The following is a 20,604-nucleotide window of genomic DNA, read 5'->3' on the forward strand; positions in this document are numbered from 1 at the left end:
AGTCACCATTACTTGCCCCATTTTAGGCTCATTGCCCTGAGGCTCCTCACCTCAGTCCAGGGTTTCCTTATCAGCTGTAAAAATTGAGTATTGTGTAAAACTCACTCCTTCAGCACTGACCTTGAAAAAAGCTAAAGATGCAAGAGATGATCCAGACCCTTTTTTTCACCTCCATCATGGCTGAAGATGGAGACTGCCTGAGGAAAATTGGTCATCTCTGAGTGGAACTTCTTGACCCATCTGCAGTGATCCCTGCCAAAGCAGAAGCACTGTCATCATCGTTCATATCTGGATATCACGATATCTGGGACCACCAAGTCTGCTTCTGACTCTCCAACTCAGATTCAAAATTGGATCTTGACATCAAGTTAACTTTCTTTTTGTTGTCTTTCTGTGATTGTACAGCAAACCACTTATTGGATTGATGAAAACTCTGCTAATGATAGGAAAAAAAGCCTACTCTCAGCTGCTGTTCTAAGACTTTGCTGCTCAAAATATTTCACCATTCAACTGTTGCAGCCCTGTGGACAGAGGAGTTGTAGCTAAAGACTGTAAAAGTATTTCATAAACTGCAGTGCCTGAGTAGTGCTGTGTGTGTACATTTTGTGTATGTTCAAACTATGATTATGAGTTTCAAACAGGAATTACTCAATCATAGCTCACATCACTTTCATTAAATGACATGAGGCTTAGAATAGGTGGTCAGAAAATTGAAAGACGATAAGAATAAGAAAAAGAAAGTTTCACTCCAGCTGCATCAAGAGGCATATTAGAATAATGTTAGGTTCTTTTATTTTGTAGGCTCATTCTGATTTTCATGGGTTTTGTTTGAAATGTACAAAAGTGTTAACTTTTGAATAGTTAAATTGTTGCTCTTTTATTACATTCTTTTGCTTAGTACAAAGCTGATTTTATTCACAGTCTATTCAAGCATAGGCATCCAATAAAAGTCTTATGAGAGTTCACTAAATGTTTAATATAATCATCTATTAATTATTATTCATCTGGTTTCTTCACTTTCATAATGGTAAGCATTGTTGTATAGATTAGTGGGTGGGAAGATAGCTGCAGTATTGATTCTGGAAGTCTTGATTTAGAGATGAAGATTCATGTCATTTTTATTTTTCCCAAACTGCTGTAGCGGTGCTGTGTAAAATGAAGGTCCAGAGGTGCTTTTCATCCCTCGTAGTGCCTGTTTTCCAGTCCTGTTTTCCCATTTTGCTGAGTGCTAGATAGCCTTTCCTGCCTGTTGGTAGAAATGCTCTCATTCTTGGAGAAAAATCCTTATTTGATTTTAATCAGTTCTCGTTTCTTACCACGCAGTTGGCAGTGTCATCAGGGAACAAAAGGAGAGTCGTCTCTTGCTGAATTTAGACGACTCTCATTTATTTCTGCAGTATGAGGGCACCCAGCCCTTAGTTCAGTAATTTCTCCTATGGACTCGTGTTTGTTTAGTCTGCTGAAGGAGTAAAATTAAAAGTTCTGTCTCTGCATGAAGGGCAGTTACTTAGTGGTGGAGACACTCAACCTACTTGAGGAAGGCTCTGTGCCATCATCCCTGAAGGAGGACTCTGAAGCCAAGTTCTGCTTTGTATGTGACAGATCACGCAGCTGTTTGGTTGTATCTGCTCCTCTGGTTTTGTTAAAACCATGAAAGAGCTTTGAGGGAAAACATCTGGGTAACTTGGATGCCTTGGATCCTCTAGACCTGTGTCTTTCTGGATGTAAGCTTGGACAGAGAACAGAAATGGGATTAGTGATGTTTCCGAGAAAACAAAGATCTGTACAAGACTCAAGTGACTCCAGCTGTATCTGGAAGGCCCCACTCAACCCATCAAACAGATGGGCTGGGAAGGACTGAAGCTTCCAACACTGGGCCATGTTCTCTCCTGCTTCCCTTTACTACCACAACACTTGCTCCTGCTTTCCATGTCCTTCTTGTGCCAACCTGTACCAAGCCCCAGTGTGTCTGTGTTGGGTGTTACTGACCACTCTAAACTGAAATGGGTGTCAGTGATGCTGCAGATGTTCTGCTGTTGATGTGGTGAGGGACCAAGTCTGGAGCTCTGGGCATGGCAGTGGAAAACAGGCAATCCCAGAATAAAACAGAGGTTTTTACTGTAGCTGATGTTCTTGATGTGTCCTGTATTCGTGAGCATGTTGCTATTTTAAGTGTTTCCTGTAGGTGAAATTACATCAATATTAATTCAGCTATGATGTAAAATTGCTTGTCTGTCTGTAAGAGTTAATGAGTAAATGTCTTTTCACAGGTTGAGTATTTTATCCCATTAAAAAATTCTACTGACTATTTGAAATGAGGCTATAGTTACCAAATTAGACATGAGCCCCTACCACTGGTAAAAATTATTGAAAATGCCCTTTCAGATCACTTCATTGGTGAAATTTTGAGGATGCCCCTTTTTACAGAAGTAGTGGAAGTAATTTCCGTTTGTTATTATTCATGCTTTTCATCCTGGAAAAACTACAAATTGTAAAATCAAGATGGAACTAACACTAGAGTTTAGTAGAGGCTAAAACTTGATTTTTAGTTAGTTTAGTCTGCACAGAGATAAACCTTACACAGACCTTGGAGGGGTGTGAACCAGCAGGTTCTCTGCTGCATATGACACATCCTTTTTATGTTGTCCACTGATTACAATTTACTGGTTTTTAAGTGCTGTGCTCCTCTGTAAGACTCGGGTAGGCAACATTCTTGGGGTTTTTTTGAATGAAACATACATTCAAACTAAATTTCAAAACTGTCCTTGAAAATCTTTTATTATTTTTGTGGCTTTGTTTAACTCTATTGCTCAACTGTGGCAATGAATAATATTTCCTGTTCTGTAAGCAAGAGACTACAGGAATATTTTTGCCTCTTACAGATTATCTTAAGCTTTTTTAGAAGTCCACCTTTCTGTGGTTTTTGCAACTGAGACATGACATAGGAGAAATACAGAAATACTATTTTTCTGACCAAGGAAGATAGCTAAAAGGAAGAATGCAAAGTTCCCAAAGTGTCTATGAGCGTGATCACAGTCTCTGTTACAGAACTGCAACGTCTTTATTCCTGAATTTTGTTGTGACTTTGATAAGACAGTGGTTTTCTTTTTTTAGAACTTAGGATACTGTCTTTGAAGAAGATAAAAAAAATGGATTTTAAATACCAGTGGCTAACATACCGAGTACCAGATTAGAGTTAAGACAAGAAATGCAAATATATCATCACAGAATCTTTCCTTTGGCAGAACTAAAACCTGGCTTAAAATCTGTGCTGGTATTTAGTGATCAGTCTTTGGCCTTCCAGTTTGAGCAGTGTTCTTGTAGGTGATGATGATGATGATGAATGTACTGAGACATGGATCCTTGTTTGTTTTGAAATCAGTGTACATTCTGAGGTGTGTGATTCACCACCACCCATATGATTCCAGGGAGGTTTAGATGAGATGTGAGAGACTGCTGAGCCTGGTACAGGTTTGTCCCTTTAGCTCTTCACTTGCTCATTTTCCTTGTGTAGGCAGAAAAGTAGGGTACTGGGTAAGCAAAGTCTCTCTGAAGGGTTGTAGTAAAGGAAGCTTCAGTTCCACAATAGAAATGTAATACTTTTTTAAGCTCATCTGCTCTTAACTTCTATTTAAAGAAGTGAAATAATGCTTTAGGTAGGAACAGTTGTTGCATTGTCTAGAGGAAGTTCTGTACCTTTGGTTTGCCGTCAATGAGAAGAAAGCCTGTAAGAATTTTAGAGCAGAAGCATTTTTGCTAATGGATTAAAAAATGATCATTTATGTGTTTTGTAAATAAAAAAGTATTAAAAAACATTAATTGAACTTCCCATTGCAGCTGCTTACCTTTTTTTCCTCATAAATAATACTTGGAGAGAGGGATTAAGTCAGTGTTCCTAAGCAGTGTGTGATTTTAGGCACTGTGGGCAATTCCTGTCCCATGTCCCTGTGGGAACAGCTCTCCCCAAAAACTGTCCTGTCAGCTGCTTACTTGGCCTCGATCTCTGAGTTTCCCTGGGACAGCAGATGGGACTGTGCTCCCCGGCCTGGGGGCTCAAACCTACCTTAAACTGGGACTGGTTCTCATTTCAGAATTGTTGTGTGAGCAGTGGTGTATGTGAAGGTATTTTCTTTCAATCTGTCATTGGATTTCAGGCAACAATGAGTCTTAGCTTCTTTCTCAATTCCTCTGTGACTTTAATTCTATTAACTTTTAGTTGCATTTCAGCTGTCCCAGTTTTATGCAGTTGTCCTGAGAGACAACACAGTCCTGTTTAAGGTCATGTCGTTTCTGCTCCAAGATAGAGTTGCTAGATGGCATTTTTGTTTTGTCTGGTGCAGCGCCATCATTAACAGGGGCATGTGGGAGAGGATTTGAAGTAGAATCAGAGGCATTTTCACCTATCATGGGAATGTGAAAGCAAGTTACAGGGGGGAGGAAGTGGCAGGCTTTTGTATCTATGTTTTCCTGGAAGTAATTGAGTGACTCGGAAGTAATGGAGCAGTAGGTGTTAGCTGAGTCCCTGCATGGCACTGGTGCTAGGGAAGGGAGGAGAAAGAGGAAAAAGGAGCAGGTTGGTGCAGTGAGAGGAGATGTGCCTGATTTCTCCTAGGCCTTCTCTTCTCCTGCTGCTGCTGCACTATTGGAAGCAAAAGCAGCCTGGCTGTTGGCAGTGACATGAACGATCTCTGTATTGTGTTTATTGTTCTAAAGTTGCACTAATTGGTGAGTCATCCTTTCTGAAATATCAGATGTGATACTGTATTTCATGCAGCAAATTACTTTCTCTAAACTAATAGAAAAAATTAGACTTTCAAATACACCAGGATATCTGGAGTACAGAATTACCCAATCTTTGAAGAATCAAAAGCCATGCACCAAAAACGTTACTTGTAAACCATTATTTTGATATGTTCTTCTGCAGCAGTGCTTTCTGATCCCCCTTCTGTTAGTCCTACAAATAACACTGATTATAAAGTAATACTTGAGTAAAAAAATAATTTTTTATTCTGTATTTTTCTTTCAGGGCAATTAAAGCATTTCAGGAGGCGCTTTATGTTGATCCCAGCTTTTGTCGAGCCAAGGAAATTCATTTGCGACTTGGGCTTATGTTCAAAGTGAACACAGACTATGAGTCTAGTTTAAAGGTAGGTTTTGAGTCCCTCCAAACTGAATTAACATTTCTTAAAAGTTGTGTTGCATCTTAAAACTGCAAGGAACGCATAAGGATAGAGCAGTTAAACACCACCTGCTATAGAAAGAGAAGTGCTTTAGTGTGAAGTGTCTCTAAGCAGAATAAGGATTGGATTTGAGGTGTGTGAGGTGCTACATATACTCAGAAGAGTCCAGCAATATTACATATGAGCACTGATACTCCAGAAGATCAAAAACTCAGTGTGGAGCTCTCGTTAGATTAAGTGAACTGCATGGGGAGACTGAGGATGTACAGGAAGTGGAAGGAAAAAGTGAAAGAATTCACAGCTTGGATTACTTGATTTTTTTTTAATTTTTTGTTTCTATTTTTTTCCCCTGTCTGCCCTATTGTCAACTGGAAGCTCTTAAAATTAGGAAAATAGAAAATTTTTATGCAAAATAATGTTTTCATATTTTTATATCATTTTTTATTTTCTAGCACTTAATCATTCTTTTGTTTCCTGGTTTGAGAGTCAGCTTCTAAGGCAACGTTTTCTGGCTAATTAGTTGGATATTATTTGTGGTAATACAGCACTTTGTTTCTTCTGTGCTCCTTCAGACTTTTTACTGCTGACATTCTATTTTGGTCTCTGATTGTAATCTGTCACTTTATCTCCCTCCATTTAACAAATTTGCCCATTTTTTTTCCTTCCTGGGCTCTTAATTTAGCTGTGTGTGTCTTAGAGAAATTAAGTTTCTTTTAACAGAGCTGCATATGCTGGGAAAATAAACCTGCAAGGCTGAGAATTTTGTAATTAAGTGTAATTTATAAACATATTGCTGCATATTAATCTTTCCCAATACCTACTGAAAGCATTAAATTTTTTGTTGTCAAGAATCTTGTGACACCCTTTCTTGTTTTTCTGGAAGTTATATTTGCAAGGCTGTCAGAATCACATTGTCCATGATTTGAAAGAGTAGAGGACTATTCTCAGTTTTTCCTTCCAGTATTTGTGATAGTGGGAACTATTTCTCTCATCAGGCTTCCTTTTTCATCCAGAGTCCAAGATTTCACCTGCAGAGATGGGTAGAGTTGGAAATTGTGATTGGAGAGGATGATTCTGCCCAGGAGTAGGAAAGATTATGTGCAGTGAATGGTGAAAGAGAGCACGGGGAGGTAGAGGTAGATCACTGTGTTGAGAAAGGAATTATGTGAGAGATTGGGTGGTTCTGCTGCCTTAAACTTTGGGATAGATTTAGTGTGTCATGATAGATAGGGAATAAAAGAAATGCTGAAGTACTTTTTGGTTTTATTTTTAAAGAAGTTGGGACAAAACGAGATTAAATTTTCAGGAAGGCAGTCATGTTTTAATCAAGTAGTAGAAGAAACTTCTGCATTTTAATTTTTGATAGAAATTGATCAAGGAATAGATAACCTTTTCCTGCTGTGCCATAAAATTTGCAATTCTATCAGTGAATCAAGTATTTAAATAGATTCTATGATAATTCAATCTAAATAATTTACTGTGTTTGACGTTCACAACTTTGCAAAATAAATCAGTCCCTTATTACAAGGATTTTGAGCATACTAAACTTCAAATTCTCAAAGCACCAGCTACAAATGGGAAAAACAGTGAAGTAATATTTTGAAAACAGAAAAAAATAATCTTTTTTAGTGCAAAATCATCATGATGCTATTGCTTTTATGTGGCGTGTGGTTGAATCACAAAAACAAATGGCAGCAACCAAAACAGCTTACCCTGGGGCAGAGGGATGGGCAGACCTTCCTTTCTGGTTTGCTTCCTTTGCCGTGGAGATTGCAATCCTTAGAAGAGAATAACGGGGAGGAACAAGAAAGAAAAGACCAAGTGGAGCAATCCACTGGGTCCTGAACAGATTCAGGTGTTTTCAGTTCAGCTCAGCTGTGGATTTAAGGTAGAGCCTGGAGACTGATCTGCTTTGAAAACAGATTGTAATACATCAGAATGTGTCAGTTGAGGAGTAGACTACGAGTAGAGCAAGTGGGGCAGTAGCTTCTTTAAAAGCCAGTCTGACTGAGATTTATAAAAAACACCTTGAGCCAGAGCTCTGAGTGACAAGAATGTGAGAGGCAAGTCAGAAAATGCTTCCTTAGTGAAGAGAATGAAGCAAAGTGCTGGTGCAGTGGTTATGCACAAGCTTGGGGAGAACAAAATGAGGAAGGGACATGATGAAAGAGTGTGAAAGGATGTTTTCACACTATGTCTGTCTCGTTCTCTGAGACTGAGTATCTCATCTTTTCACAAAAGAAAGATAAGTAACCCAAAGCAATGAAAAGACACATTTGTCTTGTTGTGCCTTTTTTTGTTTTATGGATCTTTTTAAAAGGATCCAGGATTTTAGAGGACAGTTATGGGGTTTAGGGTCCAGCCTGGCAGCAACTGGCCTTGAGCACAGACCCTTTCCTGGGGCTCTTTGCCCACTTTGAGCTCCCCATTTACACTGAGGCAGAAAGTGGAAGTAACTTTTCATCTGGTTTTCGCTTGTGATTGCTCTGGATATCACAGATTGTACCAACGTTGCATTAATGTACTTTGAAATATCATAATGTTTTTGATGGTATTTAAACATTCATGTTAAGTCTGTAATTGCTAAGAATAAACCATTGCCAACAAATGAGTCATTGTCAGTAAGAGTCATTGTCAGTAAGAGTCTTCAGGCAAAGGGAGAAGATGGCAGTCTGAAGGTCATATATTCCGTGTTTTTCTCAATTTTAGAGCATTAACATAAATCATCTGTATTTTATGTAAGCAATTTAAGCACAAAATTAATTTTTACTATTTTAAGATGTTGATGATCAAGATAATTGCTAGAGTGCTGTTTAACAAGCATAAAATCAACTCCCAGTGTTTTTTCAAAATCAATTACTGCTTTTGCATGTTTTTAACATTGCTGCAGTTAAGACTTGCAAACTACTGTGAGAACCCTTGACTGCTCCATTATCCCATTGCCATAAACTCTGGCAAGAACACCAGTGCTGTTGAAAATTACTTGGCCTTTGGGCTTACATTAAGGAAAAAAAACTGGTGTCCCTTCTGGTTGAAAAGAAAACAGTCCTTGTGTAACCTGACAGTTGGGGCAGCGTTACCTTCAGAGGTGATACATGAAAGCTGAATTTGCCCCATTCATCAGAAAAGTACAATTAATTCCAAAATCAGCTGGCAATGAGTTGGGGGGTGGATTTTTTTTTTTTTTTATTGATTACTGTGTCAACAACATGCTGTTAAGATTTACCTCACAGTCCCAGCCTTTTCACGGTTTGCTACCTGTCCTGGTGCCCCTTCCTGTTCACCATTTCCTACAAATGGCACCAGGAATATTATGTTTAGTGGTGGTAGCTGTGGTGGCACCGTGATACCTGAGAGGAGAACGTAGAATTCATACTCAAGGGAAAAAAGAAATCTTAGTTTTTTCGTATTTATTGGAATGATAACACTGAGGGAGTGGTGCAGGGGAGCGGGTTTGGTTCTGGGACAGGTTGGAGATTTTTGGTGGAGGCTTGTTTGGGGTTTTTTGTTGGAATTTGTTTGCTTTGTGGGGTTTTTTTTAATAGGTGGTCAGTAGGAATGCTGAACACGAGCAGGTTATTTTGTGGCAAACCAAGAAATGTTTTGCCTTAGGAATTTTATTTGGTTTTCACGTATTACAGGTGCACCATGTACCCAGTAACAAAACCCTTAGAAGAATGAGAACTAAATGTCTCATGTTTTCAATTATCTGCCTTTTAGTAGAAGTACTGATTCTGCCTTTCTTTTACGAAATTTTTTCTTCCTTTTTTATACACAAAACGGTTATTCCAGTAGTTTACTTCAGGCTTATGCTTTCATCTTGCCCGTAAATCATCAATTTAAATATAATTTTAATTTTTTAATTATTCTTCTAAAGATTCTCATTTGTTAGTAATGTTAAGACATGCTGCTTATATTAGGATAAGAAAAAGGCTGCAAAAGAACTAAAATTTATTGGGAAAATGTGCATGAAATGTATGCATATGCATGAAATATAAAGAAGTTAAATGCTGATATACAGATGAACAGCTTGAAATACTTATTTATAATCAGTCAGACACTTTTCCATCACTTATTGAAATATTTCTCCTGTATATATATATCTTTATGAAAGATATTTTTAGCTATGCAGCTATTGTGTGCCAACTATGTAGCTGTTGTAGACATTTCATTCATTTTTTGTGTTCTTTTTCTGGGTAATAAGTAAACAAGTATGTATTAAAGTGAAGAAAATTCGTGATTTCAGGCCTTCAAATGCTGTTTCACCACCTAGTTATCTTTCATGTGTGCTTAGATTAGTAATTTTTAAGCATAAACATTGGACATTGAAATCTTCTGTATTTATTTCTAGTTATTAAAGAAAAATTAACTAGTCCGAATACGTGCAGTTATGAGAAGTTTTAGTTTCTTATGTCTCATTTTATGCCTGTGATTCTACCAGAAACAGCTGCTTTTTTTTTAATGTAAAAAACAAAGAAAAGGGCTTTAGCTCTTGCAAGGTGGATATCCAAGATTTCAAGCGTTTCACATAAAATCCTGTGGAAAGCAAGATGAAATGAGTCAGAGGATGATTTTAATTAAAATGTGAGTGGATGGAAAGCAGCATTTGAGAATGAAATTGCTCTCTAAGTCTTTGTAGTTTGCATGTGTGTGGAGGGGAGAGGCATAGACAAGAAGTAAAACCAAGTTTTTTAATGTAGCATGGCAGTGTAATCAAACTGCAGGAGAGTTAGGAGTGTGACTGGGTTTGACAGTGGGTGTTGGTATCACATTGTCTGACCTACAGACTGTTTTCTTTTGTTCACTCTTACCCAGTTTTGCTTGGGGTTTTGGCTAATTGTCATGACTACTAAGAGGAGTAAGTGCCAAAGTTGAGTTAATGTGCTGTGTGACATCTTTGGTCATTTGGGAGGTGGGGAAGAACAAACCATGAGAAGATAAATAAAGTTGATTCAGAAGCTGAACATTCAAGTTCTAAGGAGTATTTTTGCCAGTGCACTTCATTCATGGACCTTCTCCTGGTGAGAGAGAGGTGTCTCGCTCCGGGCTGGTGCAGGTTTATTAGGTGTAACTCTGAGGTTGGCATTCAGGGCATACAGCAATAACTGGGTAGGCACAGATTCCAGGCAAGGACTGAGCTTTCCGTGCAGCCTGGGTGGCTGTGGGGGTTGGAGGCAGAGTCCTGAGACGACCCCAGCTCGGGGCGGATCAGCTCCGTGGCCATGCCGGGGATGCGGCAGCGCCGGCAGACTTCCAGTCCCCCCGTTTCCCTGTGGCATTTTGTTGCTGCTGGCAGCCTTTCAGGCTCCTCACGCAGGAATAGCTAAATTCTGATGTTGCAGAAATAATGTATGAAACGTGCAGGCAGCGGTGAGCATTGAGATAGCTTTGTGAAAACCGCAGTGTGAGATGCTGATTAGTAAATTCAAATGCAGCCTTCTTTTGGCTGGTGAAAATACAGCTTGTAGGATTGTTCTGCTTGAAAATATTTTTTTTTCTTCGGGCTAGTCAGAACAAGAGATTTTTCAGAGCATAGTGCTGCTATTCAGCCTATGTTGTATACGTGGCCTTTGTTCCCTCTGTCCTCAAGCAGCTTTGTTCTGCCCTGTCTGTGTAACAGTTTTCCCCCGGTCTTTTCTTTTTTTCTTTTTTTTTCTGAACGTTGGACAAAAGTAACCGAGGTTTTTACACTGCACAAGCCTTCATCTTACAAGCTGAATTTGTTCTGATCTCGGAAGGCACTGGAGAGCAGCACGATGAGCTGCTGCAGCAGCGCATAGACGTGTCCTCTCCTGACCTTCTCCCCTGGTCCCAGAGATCCCTGGCAAATGGAGGCTTGGCTCGCTGCCCTGGCTGGTTATGCAAGGCTTTCCGTGTCCTACTTATCTGAACAAAGGCTGCTCTGAGGAACACGGGCATCACACCTAGGTCACATAGGCAGAAAAAGCCATCTCCTGACAGAATTTCACTGAGTCATGATGGAGCTTTGCTTCATGGTAAGTCGGTGAGAATTGTCAGGTTTCAGATGATGGCTTGCCTTGCTTGCTAAATAAATGCAGAACCGAGAGCTATTAGACTTGCTGATGTCATCCTGGAGAGGAGGAGGGAGGAGAATCACTGGTTTGAGGTCTCAGGTTTGGATGTAAACAGAGACAGTATTAAAATCTTGCACTGAGAAGAAAACGGTTCATTTTGTGTTGGTCATTTATTGATTAAAGAAACAACCAAAACTTGGGTACTTGTGTCTTTAATTGTAAAGAATTGGTGTTAATTCTAGTAGTGAAAATATGTTAATGTAACCTAAATCGGTGTCAGATTAGTGTTATTTTACTGCCAGACCTAGTGCTTTCATCAGTTCTCTTTATATGGAATCCGCTGTTCCTCTCATCCATGGAAAGGTTACCTGCGGATTGTTTCCACAATCAGAGACGAGTCAAGGACTCCAGAGGAGATGAAGTAGTCTGTAGATAACGGTGCAATTACAGATGGCTACAAATCAAGGTGATCTAGGACTTGATGATCTTGAAAGGTCTTGTCTAACCTGAGCGATTCTTTGATTGTGGCTTGAGCCGCAGCCCTTGAAGAGAGGCTGTTAGTTTTTAACATTCAGAACACTGCCTTCTAGGTAAATCCTCTTACCCGAGATTTGAATTTCTATAGAGTGCTGTCTGCCTTGAGGTATTGTGTGTCGTCTCTGAGCTGCAGCGGCCTCTCCTGCATAACAACTATTCCACACAGCAGCAGCAGCAGCCTCAGTGCTGCAATATTTGAGAGAGGTGCAGATGTTTGCCAGCCGCTGCTGTTGGGTTGCAGAAATGGAAGTTGGAAATTATTCCTTTTTCTTTAATTTTTTTTTTTTTGTGGTTGTGATTAGTGGATCTGCTTTTGGCTGATGAGGTTGATGTGTTAAAATGCATGCATGGGGGTTTTTTTTGGTCTGATTTTGAATACTTAACGGGGAACTATGTATTATTTATCCGGCAAGAGGTGTAGGTTTGCTCATGTTATGTGCATTTCAGAGGTTCTTGGTTTGAAAGGTTCTGGGGTTTCTGTGGTTTGCTTTTAATTGTGATAATTGTTTCATGCAAATGGTATATTTTTCTGTAGTTCCTGCTTTGGTTTATCAGTTTATTTACTGTTCGGAGCTCAGTGAACAGTCCTAGTAGAAATTTACTACACTTAAAAAATTTACAGGATGGGGATTTTAAAATACAGAAGTTGGCAAATGTAGCGATGGAAATTTAAATTTTTAGGAGACATTGCTGAGAATATTCCTGCCTTTTTTTTTTTGCTGTATATCACTGATACTGTTGACATATTTATATATCAAAATGGTTACATTTTCTTATATGGTTGCCTGCCTTCTCGCAGTGAGTCTTGCTGCAATAACCCTTCTGAAAAACTGCTACAGAACAGTTGTCAATTATTTCTTTTTAGATCTGCTTATTTTTTATAATAGCATTGCTAGGTGAGAGCAGATCTGTTCCTTTCTGCTTTACCTTCTCATAGGAATTGTAAGTGACAGTGCAAGATGACACATCTATACAAGAAGGATTTTGTACCTTTTAGATCAGGAATACTCAGTCTACAGGCCAAAGCGTTTTGGTTTTTTTTTTTCTTCTTTTGTCAGGTAAAATGCATTTTAAAATAGAGCATTTTATTTTTATTTAGTTCTTTTTTTTTTAAAGTTGCCTGCTTAGTAGAATCACTATGGTAACAGACTAAAGGATGTCTCTGAGGCACTCAACCTGCATTGCAATGTAAGTGAGGGGAGACTGTAAGTTGTCTGACTGCTGAATAGTAGAAAAAGGAACAGGCACAGCAGAGAAATAAGATATTACTTATAAGGTATTATTTACTACTCTCTCTAAGCTTAAAAAGTGATTTCACAATTAAAATATATGTGAGTTCACTGGGGTTAGTGCTCACTTCTGGGGATGACATTGCTAAAATGTTCATTAAAAGTCATAAATTTGTGTTATCATTCTACTTGAGTTTGTTTTCTTTTTAAAGGCTATTATATATTACTAATGATGATAGAAGTCAATGAGGAGTGAGCTGCATCAGTGTGTGCCTCACAGAGCTCATTAAAGCCATCAGCATTCTTTTTATGGATAATACATTAATTTTCTAATATTTTTTTCTATTAAAATTAGAGTTTCTGAGCCATTTGTTTGTCTGTTAAACTCTTATAAATCTTTGAGATGTGTGTTACATTGATATGCCATACACAAGGTATTATTAGCACCATGAGGCAAGTTGAGTAGTATGTAGTAGCTCTGGGTATGACAATACTGAAAGTGATTTGTATATATCCATCGATAGGGATTATGTTTTTCTTCCCAGCTACACCAGGAAGCTCTTGATGCCACCTAGTTTGGCATCCTGAATAGTCAGAGCTAAAATATTATTTTTGTGCTAGCAAAACAAAATATACTAAAGCATCAATCATGTTTTGTGTATTAAAAGCCACCTGAAACTGTATTTTGCAGATAACTGTATTTATTAACATTATTTCTCTGTTGTATTAATATATTAATCCAATTTCTACACCTTGTAGGGATTTTCTCTGAATTTTATGGAAGAGTTCAGAGGCACTGGAGTTTCTGTGCCTTTTCTGTTCTTTTAACAAACTTTTTAAACTGTGAATAGTGATCAGTGGATTAACATGACATTTGTGAAATGATTGCTCACATCCAGACAGACAGGCTTCATTGCTCTGCTTTTGTGACCTTCTTTCTAGAAGAATGCAATATTTGCCTCAGAACTTAGAAGCTTTGCAACCTATAATGTTTAACTGAAGTTATCTTAATACCTGGAGAAGCAGATGTAAGAACTTAGGAACTCCTTATGAACTCATGTTTTACTGCAAAGATATTTGTATTAAGTGCTCTTTGACAAAAGTTCAGTTTTTAAAGGCTTAAAGTCACTGAATTTGAAGGAAGAGTGTTATTTTTTCTAGATAGACAAGTTGAGAGCTTTGATGTTTATCTCCACGAGACCATGAGCCTGTACCTCTGCAGTCCCAGCTGTGTATTCAGAGGAAAACCTGATCTTCCAATTTTGACCATTCATTGGGTGCCTCATTCTTCCAGGTGCTATCCCAGTGGTTTTGTGAAGATGTCTGTTGCCATCTTACATTACTACAAGCATTGTCGTGGTTGCAATGAAAAGATTTTCTTTCCTCTGGTAAACAGTTGAACAGAAATTGAAAATTGTTTTCTTTAAGGCACGTGGTAAAATGCGGTATTGATTTTCAAGTACAAAATTGATTTACTTTGCCAAAGTGCTAGTATTACTTTGTTTGAAAAAGCAAATAATTCTTTCTTTTTTTCCAGCATTTTCAGTTAGCTTTGATTGACTGCAATCCCTGCACTTTGTCTAACGCTGAAAGTAAGTAAACTATGAGTATTTCCATATATTTTGTTGTGGATTTTTTTTTAAGTCTCATACTCACAACTGCATCAATTTTTAATGAACCAATTCTTCAAAATCAAAAGAGGTACTGAGAAGAAAAAAAGGTGCTGAGAAAGGGAGACTACAGAACCTCTCTCCATCTATCAGTGGAGACAGATGTTCCAGTAGAATTGAAGATTGTTTTACTAAATAGAATAAGTAAAAATTGAGACTTAACTTAGTCATTGCTCTGAAGACTTGAATTCTGGAGGAAACATACAATTTGACTACTTTTTTATTTATTTATAAACACAGTGCTTGTGCCATGGCACACGTTTAAGAGTGATTATTTAAAACTTTGTGGCATCTTGATTATTTGTCAATTTTCAGTGGTTATTTTCATGCTATTTAAATTTATAGATCTAAAATTCAGCATCAGTCCTAGGCTGTAGAAATAAGAAAAAGTAATAAACTTACTTGATTATTTGTTTGATTCAGTGCCAACCATATATTAGTCTGTACTTGAACACAGTCAATCTTTAGTGCAGTGTGATCCATCATGTATTGTAGGCTGTTACAGAGCAGGTATTTATCCAGAGTTAGTGGAATTCTTATGCAAGAATAAGTGTATGTTCCTGCATGTTTTTGGAGTCTGTAAGAATTTAAAGGCATAGAGTTGTGAAGGAAATTACTCCTTCAGTTTTTAAGGTACCTTCGTACTGTTGAGCTTAGGGTGCCTCCTAAGTCTCACTTCAGAAGCATTGGATAAAACATTTAAAAGCATTTCTCTAGGAATTGGATGGAATAGTGAATATCTTGTCAGCAAGGGCATTGAAAGGGAGTTTGTTTACATGGGTGAAACCACTGGCTCTATTGACAGCTGTGCTCCAAGGTCTTCTTCAAAGCTTTGTCACTTATCAGGAACAGACACAGATAATTTTGTAAAAATCTGCAGAGTCCTCCCTGAGCCAATAGGCTTTTATTGTTTTTCTACCAGACATGTGATTCTTTAATTATATTTCATGTTTGTTCCTATTCTTTCTCACTGAGTTTATCAGTTTTCACTGTATCTCTGAGTTTTTGTAAGGTTTTCCTAAGCCTTCCCCCACATCCCCTCTGCCCCTAGATTTGTGTAGAGGGATGGCCTCATGTGAAGGCTTCACTGCCTTACATTGAGTGTGTTCCTTACAGAAATGTTTGAGTATTAAGCATGTCTTCTTCCTACTTAGGCAATCTCTAATGTGATACCTTTAATTTCTTTCCCCTGCAAGGCATGACTTCATTTTGGAGCTTCACACTGAAAGGGTTTTGTTATGGGGGAAAAAATTAAAGAGAGATTTTTTTAGATAATGAACTCCTGAAACAAAAGCAGGGTTTTTTCTTTCATCAGTACAGAGTGAAGTCTGATGATGTGGTGAACATAATGGGTGTGTTATGTGCCCTTTAGCAAGGAGCACAAAAAGTTTATTAAAATTTTAGATGATGCATTTCATTCTGACCTGGTTTCCAAAGTGCACCCGACTTTCTTCTTTATAGTGAAGGACAAAGCAGTGCAGAGAGGGAGATTTCCCCCTCCCTTATGACCCAGAGAGAAACCCTGGAACTCCAAATTACCTGTATGGTAATTTGGTGTCACACTATTCTGTAGCTTCAAGGGAAGGGAATCTCAGTAATTGAAATAAATTGAGCTTGGCTCAAACACAGGTATTTTCTTACTTGTAATCCTCAAGAACATCAGGCAGAAGTCTGTCTCAAAGGAACTTTTCTTTCCTCATCAAAACAGAATAAGGATTACATTCATCTCAATTAGCTTTAGCTATCTACCAGTCCACGGCTGGTCTAGGGTAGCAGTTCTCAAGCCTTTTATGTAATGATTTGAGCAGCATGAGGATAATTTTCCCTCTGATTTTACTCCTGAACAACTTTCATTTTTCTTTCTCTAGCCAGCAATTTTCTTGCCTCCTAGAGCTGCTGGTAGTATTATGGCATTCTGTGCAATCCGTGTGAGGAATTGAAGATGCTTAACAGTAACGATCAGAATATCATCTGTAATTAACTCTTTGAGTTGAGTTTCCCGGGGTGAGGGGGAGAGACAATGCCTAAAAAGGAAGGCAAAACACCTAAATTTAGTCTGGCACTGTATAAGTTTTCTGTTCTGTATCCCACCTAGTCTGTCTCTCTGCAGTTGAATGAAAATCTTTATTTCCGAGTCATTTGTGTACAGAAAATATTACCTGTGTTCTCTTCCTGTGCATCTTTGCCTAAAGAGATTTTATTGCTAAATTTATTGAAAAGTTAATGGGTTCTGTGTTTCAGAATACAGATAAAATCCATGGGCTGCCTTTCTGCGATATCTGTTTACATTTTTCATGCTTTGTTAGGACACATATTCATCCTCTGTCAGGGCTGGTATGTTAAGTGTAAAATATCAATGTAAACAAATATTTTTTTTAATATCTTAAAAATGTAATTTATCTGTTTTGCATCAATAAATTTGAAATGTTGTTTAGTCCTCACTTGAAAAAACATCTTGTTGTTGTTCATTAAAACTAATAATTTTGATTTTCCCACTCTTACAGTTCAGTTTCACATTGCCCACTTATATGAAATCCAGGTAAGCTTTAAGCTCATAGTTATAAAGTGTGGTTGAGTTTTGAACTATATGATGTACTCAGTCTCTGGAATTTAGATTATAGATGCTTTAGTAAAGTTAGACTTGAGTCTTGAATCACTAAAGAAACTTTTTTTGCTTTGGCTAAATTAAAAATATTTTGTATGTGGACTGTCATGCTGTAAAATGGAGCAGCTATTTTAATAAAAATAGATTTACTATTCTCCCAAATTGAGTGCAAAAAAGAAATCCCAAAATATAACTTCTAGGAAAATTCTTTTATGAAATTATATTCGTATTTAAGAAGTTGGACATATGTATAAAATACGTAATTCCTCAAATCATAGATATATTGTATCATATATCCACACACATACATAAATCCAATTCCAGACAGTTGCCTAGGTGTCTTTTAAATATATTTGACATGAAATTTTCAAATTCAGTTTTTCAGTTTTCAGATTGAACTGAAGATATGTGACATTTGGAATCTGAGGCCAATGGCACATAAAGCTTATTAATTCTGTGTCAAATCCTACTATGGAGTTTTCTAGGTGAATCCTTTGGGAAATTATAGAACATTGCCTGAGCTTCCAGAACACAAATAAATTAAAACCAAGTAGCTACTGAAACAGCTATTGTATATTTGTAATTTGACTGACTGGTTATATAATCTAGATTTTGTGCCCTTCTATCATGTTTATACATATCATATGACCGAGGAAGGGATGTGAAGTGAAAACAAAACCAGTTGTAATTGAAATGGATGACAGACATAAACTATATTTTCAGTCAGCTGGAAAGTAGCTTGATGAAGTAAGTGCTGTCTTTTGATGGCACAGTGAAAAATGGCCTTAAGTATTTATATATAAATAAAAGATACAGATCTGACAAACAAAATACTTTTCTTTTGAGTGCTTTTGGTGCAAAGCTGCATGACAGGACAGAAATCTCCCATCCCAGAGCACCATTAAGCAGCTTCTTGGAATGTCATGGTTCTTATTTGGCCCCCATCCAGATTTCATCCTGGGCACTGAAGTACCTCTGACACATTTATATGACAAAGCTTCCTCAGTGCACTAGTTCTGTAACTCTGGCAGATCAAAAGCAAGTGGAATACCTCAGGTCACCGTCTCAGGTGCCCTGAATAGTTGTGTGACCAGTGCTGGCAGTGCTTAAATTGTGCTTTTTGACTGACAGCTACAGGAAGCAGGAGCTTCATTTTATTGCGAGCCAGAGCAAAAACGTTTCGGTGGATTCTGCTGTTAGATTTGTTTTGTCTCTCAGTTCTGTTGGGAGGGGTGTCTTGTCTTTTGGAATTTGAGAAACTGAGAACCACAAGGGTCCTGACTTCTGAATATTACCTCTGACACAATGAAGAGGGGTTTTGGAGACAGGCTGGTTGCTTGGTTTCTTTTACAGGACACATTGAAACAGGGCCTTTTTAGCTCCTCCATGTGTTTGAAAATTACCTGCTCTCTAATATTATAGAAGTTAATTCATTCCTTAATTAAGTACCACAGTACTGGAGTTTAAATGATAGGTTGCCAGCATCTGAACAAGAGATGAGCCTGGTGCTGATAAGAATTTGCTGTGGGTTTTCATGGTGTTTAATGCCAGTTTCTTTTATTTCATCTGTGGCCGTGAGGGAGCTTATAGGGTATCTAAAGATGTTGTGTTTGGTTCTCCTCCCCTTTTGCATTTCTAAGACCATTCATGATGCAGCCAAACATCAAAGACTATTGATCTTTGGAATTAACATATAGATATAAGGGAAAAGTTCTTCACTGGCAGGGTGATGAGGCACTGGAACAGTTGCCCAAAGAAGTTGTGGCTGCCCCATCCCTGGAAGTGTTCAAGGCCAGGTTGGATGTGGCTCTGAGCAACGTGGTCTAGTGGAAGGTGTCCCTGCCCATGGCAGGGAGGTTGGAATGAGATGGTCTTTAAGGTCCCTTCCAACCTAAACCATTCTGATTCTATGAAATAAAAGCAAAAAATATTCCAAACCTGAAAAACATGCTCTATTTTAATAGATATTTCTGAATCTTCCCCAGCATGTAAACATCTTTTTCAAAACGTGAATATTAGGCACTAACATTTACCTATTTGACATCTGGATTGCTGCCTCTGCTCTCATGCTCTACAGTGAACTTCTGTTCATTTGCTTATTATCCTTCATAGTCATAAACTACAAATTTTGTTCCCAATGCTAAATTTAAAGTTTTTTCCTGATTGTTTTTCTTTTGCTGGACATGGATATTTTATTTATTTATATTATTTGTTTTCTTACCAGTTGTCTGCATTTCATGAACACCAATTAAAAATCTTTCCTACCAACTTCCCCTTGTTCCATTTGAAAGTATGTAATTGCTGCTTTAATTTTTCTTCCTGACTAGAATAAGGTTTTAAAATCACCAGAGTTGTCTTTTGTGATTTTTGAGATTTCAAGAACCTAATGACATTTTTAACTTCTAGTAGGTATTTATACTGTTTAGAGTCCCTTTTAAAGCACCAGTACTCATTACTGTGCACTCTGTGCTTAAAACAAATGTAACTAAGCCACGGTCATTTGCATTTAGGTGGCCCCATTTCTTTTAATATGCTCTTCATCTGTTTGCCTGGGTGAAGTGTACTGTTGATTATCTGAAAGCATATTCGTGGGAGAGGAGGAACAGAACTGAACATTTAAAATACATTCACTGTTAAGCAATTATTGTTAGAAAATGCAAAGTTAAATGCTGACATTATTACCAAATAATTCATCTGTTGAGAAATCTTAGCCTTTAATATATACAAAATAACTCATACTGTTCAGTGAAGTCAATAAAGACTCCAATCCTAACCTGTAAATGTGTTTTATGTACCAGCACCTGTTTGTATAGGGAGTTATGAATTGAGTGTTTCCAGGCTCTAAGCACACTTAAACTATATAGTAGATAATAAAATGGCATACCTTCATTACCTAGGCACAGTCCTTTTAGTTTTGCATATGGTGGGACTCTTACTAGGACAACAAATATGTTGAAAGAGGCAGCTCAAATATACCAAAGGAAGGGAAGAGGCAAAATTATACCAGCCACCAATTAATGATGATCTTCACTTCTGTTACAGATTTCCTGGGAGGAATTTGTGTAGGGTTTTCTCAGATGTACACTCACATTCAAGTATTCCCCTTAAAAGCAGAATATTCATTTTAGAGTAAAAAGCATAATGCATGTATGAGGAGTTGACCAAATTTAATAATTTTCAAGTTTCTCTCAATTCTTTTCCGTAGTCAGTTTATATTAAATACTATATTTATGGAAGTTATTCTCCTACCATATATATACGTCACTCATTAAAGCTTTCATATGCACTGTATGCAAAAAAAAATTCTAGAATTTTTTGTCAATGTGTTTGTGTGCTGTCAGTGCTGTG

The 20,604-nt window shown here is 37.7% G+C and overlaps 1 protein-coding gene across 11 annotated transcripts in view; it reads left to right on the forward strand.

The window, feature by feature from the left end:
- KDM6A (lysine demethylase 6A) overlaps positions 1 to 20,604 on the forward strand; it is a 151,770-nt gene that overhangs the window by 78,377 nt on the left and 52,789 nt on the right. For 10 of the 11 annotated variants that reach the window (XM_051770869.1, XM_051770870.1, XM_051770874.1 and 7 more), the window contains exons 6-8: positions 5,027 to 5,147; positions 14,519 to 14,573; positions 17,156 to 17,190. In XM_051770869.1, coding sequence (XP_051626829.1) covers positions 5,027 to 5,147; positions 14,519 to 14,573; positions 17,156 to 17,190 — 211 coding nt within the window. Of the gene's footprint in view, positions 1 to 5,026; positions 5,148 to 10,013; positions 11,177 to 14,518; positions 14,574 to 17,155; positions 17,191 to 20,604 lie in introns of those variants that run through there. The other variant, XM_051770879.1, reaches the window with a different exon arrangement.

This window comes from Manacus candei, unplaced genomic scaffold, assembly GCF_025592945.1.
Source record: "Manacus candei isolate 608988 ecotype Guabito, Panama unplaced genomic scaffold, ASM2559294v1 h1tg000126l, whole genome shotgun sequence".
Classification (NCBI taxonomy): domain Eukaryota; kingdom Metazoa; phylum Chordata; class Aves; order Passeriformes; family Pipridae; genus Manacus; species Manacus candei.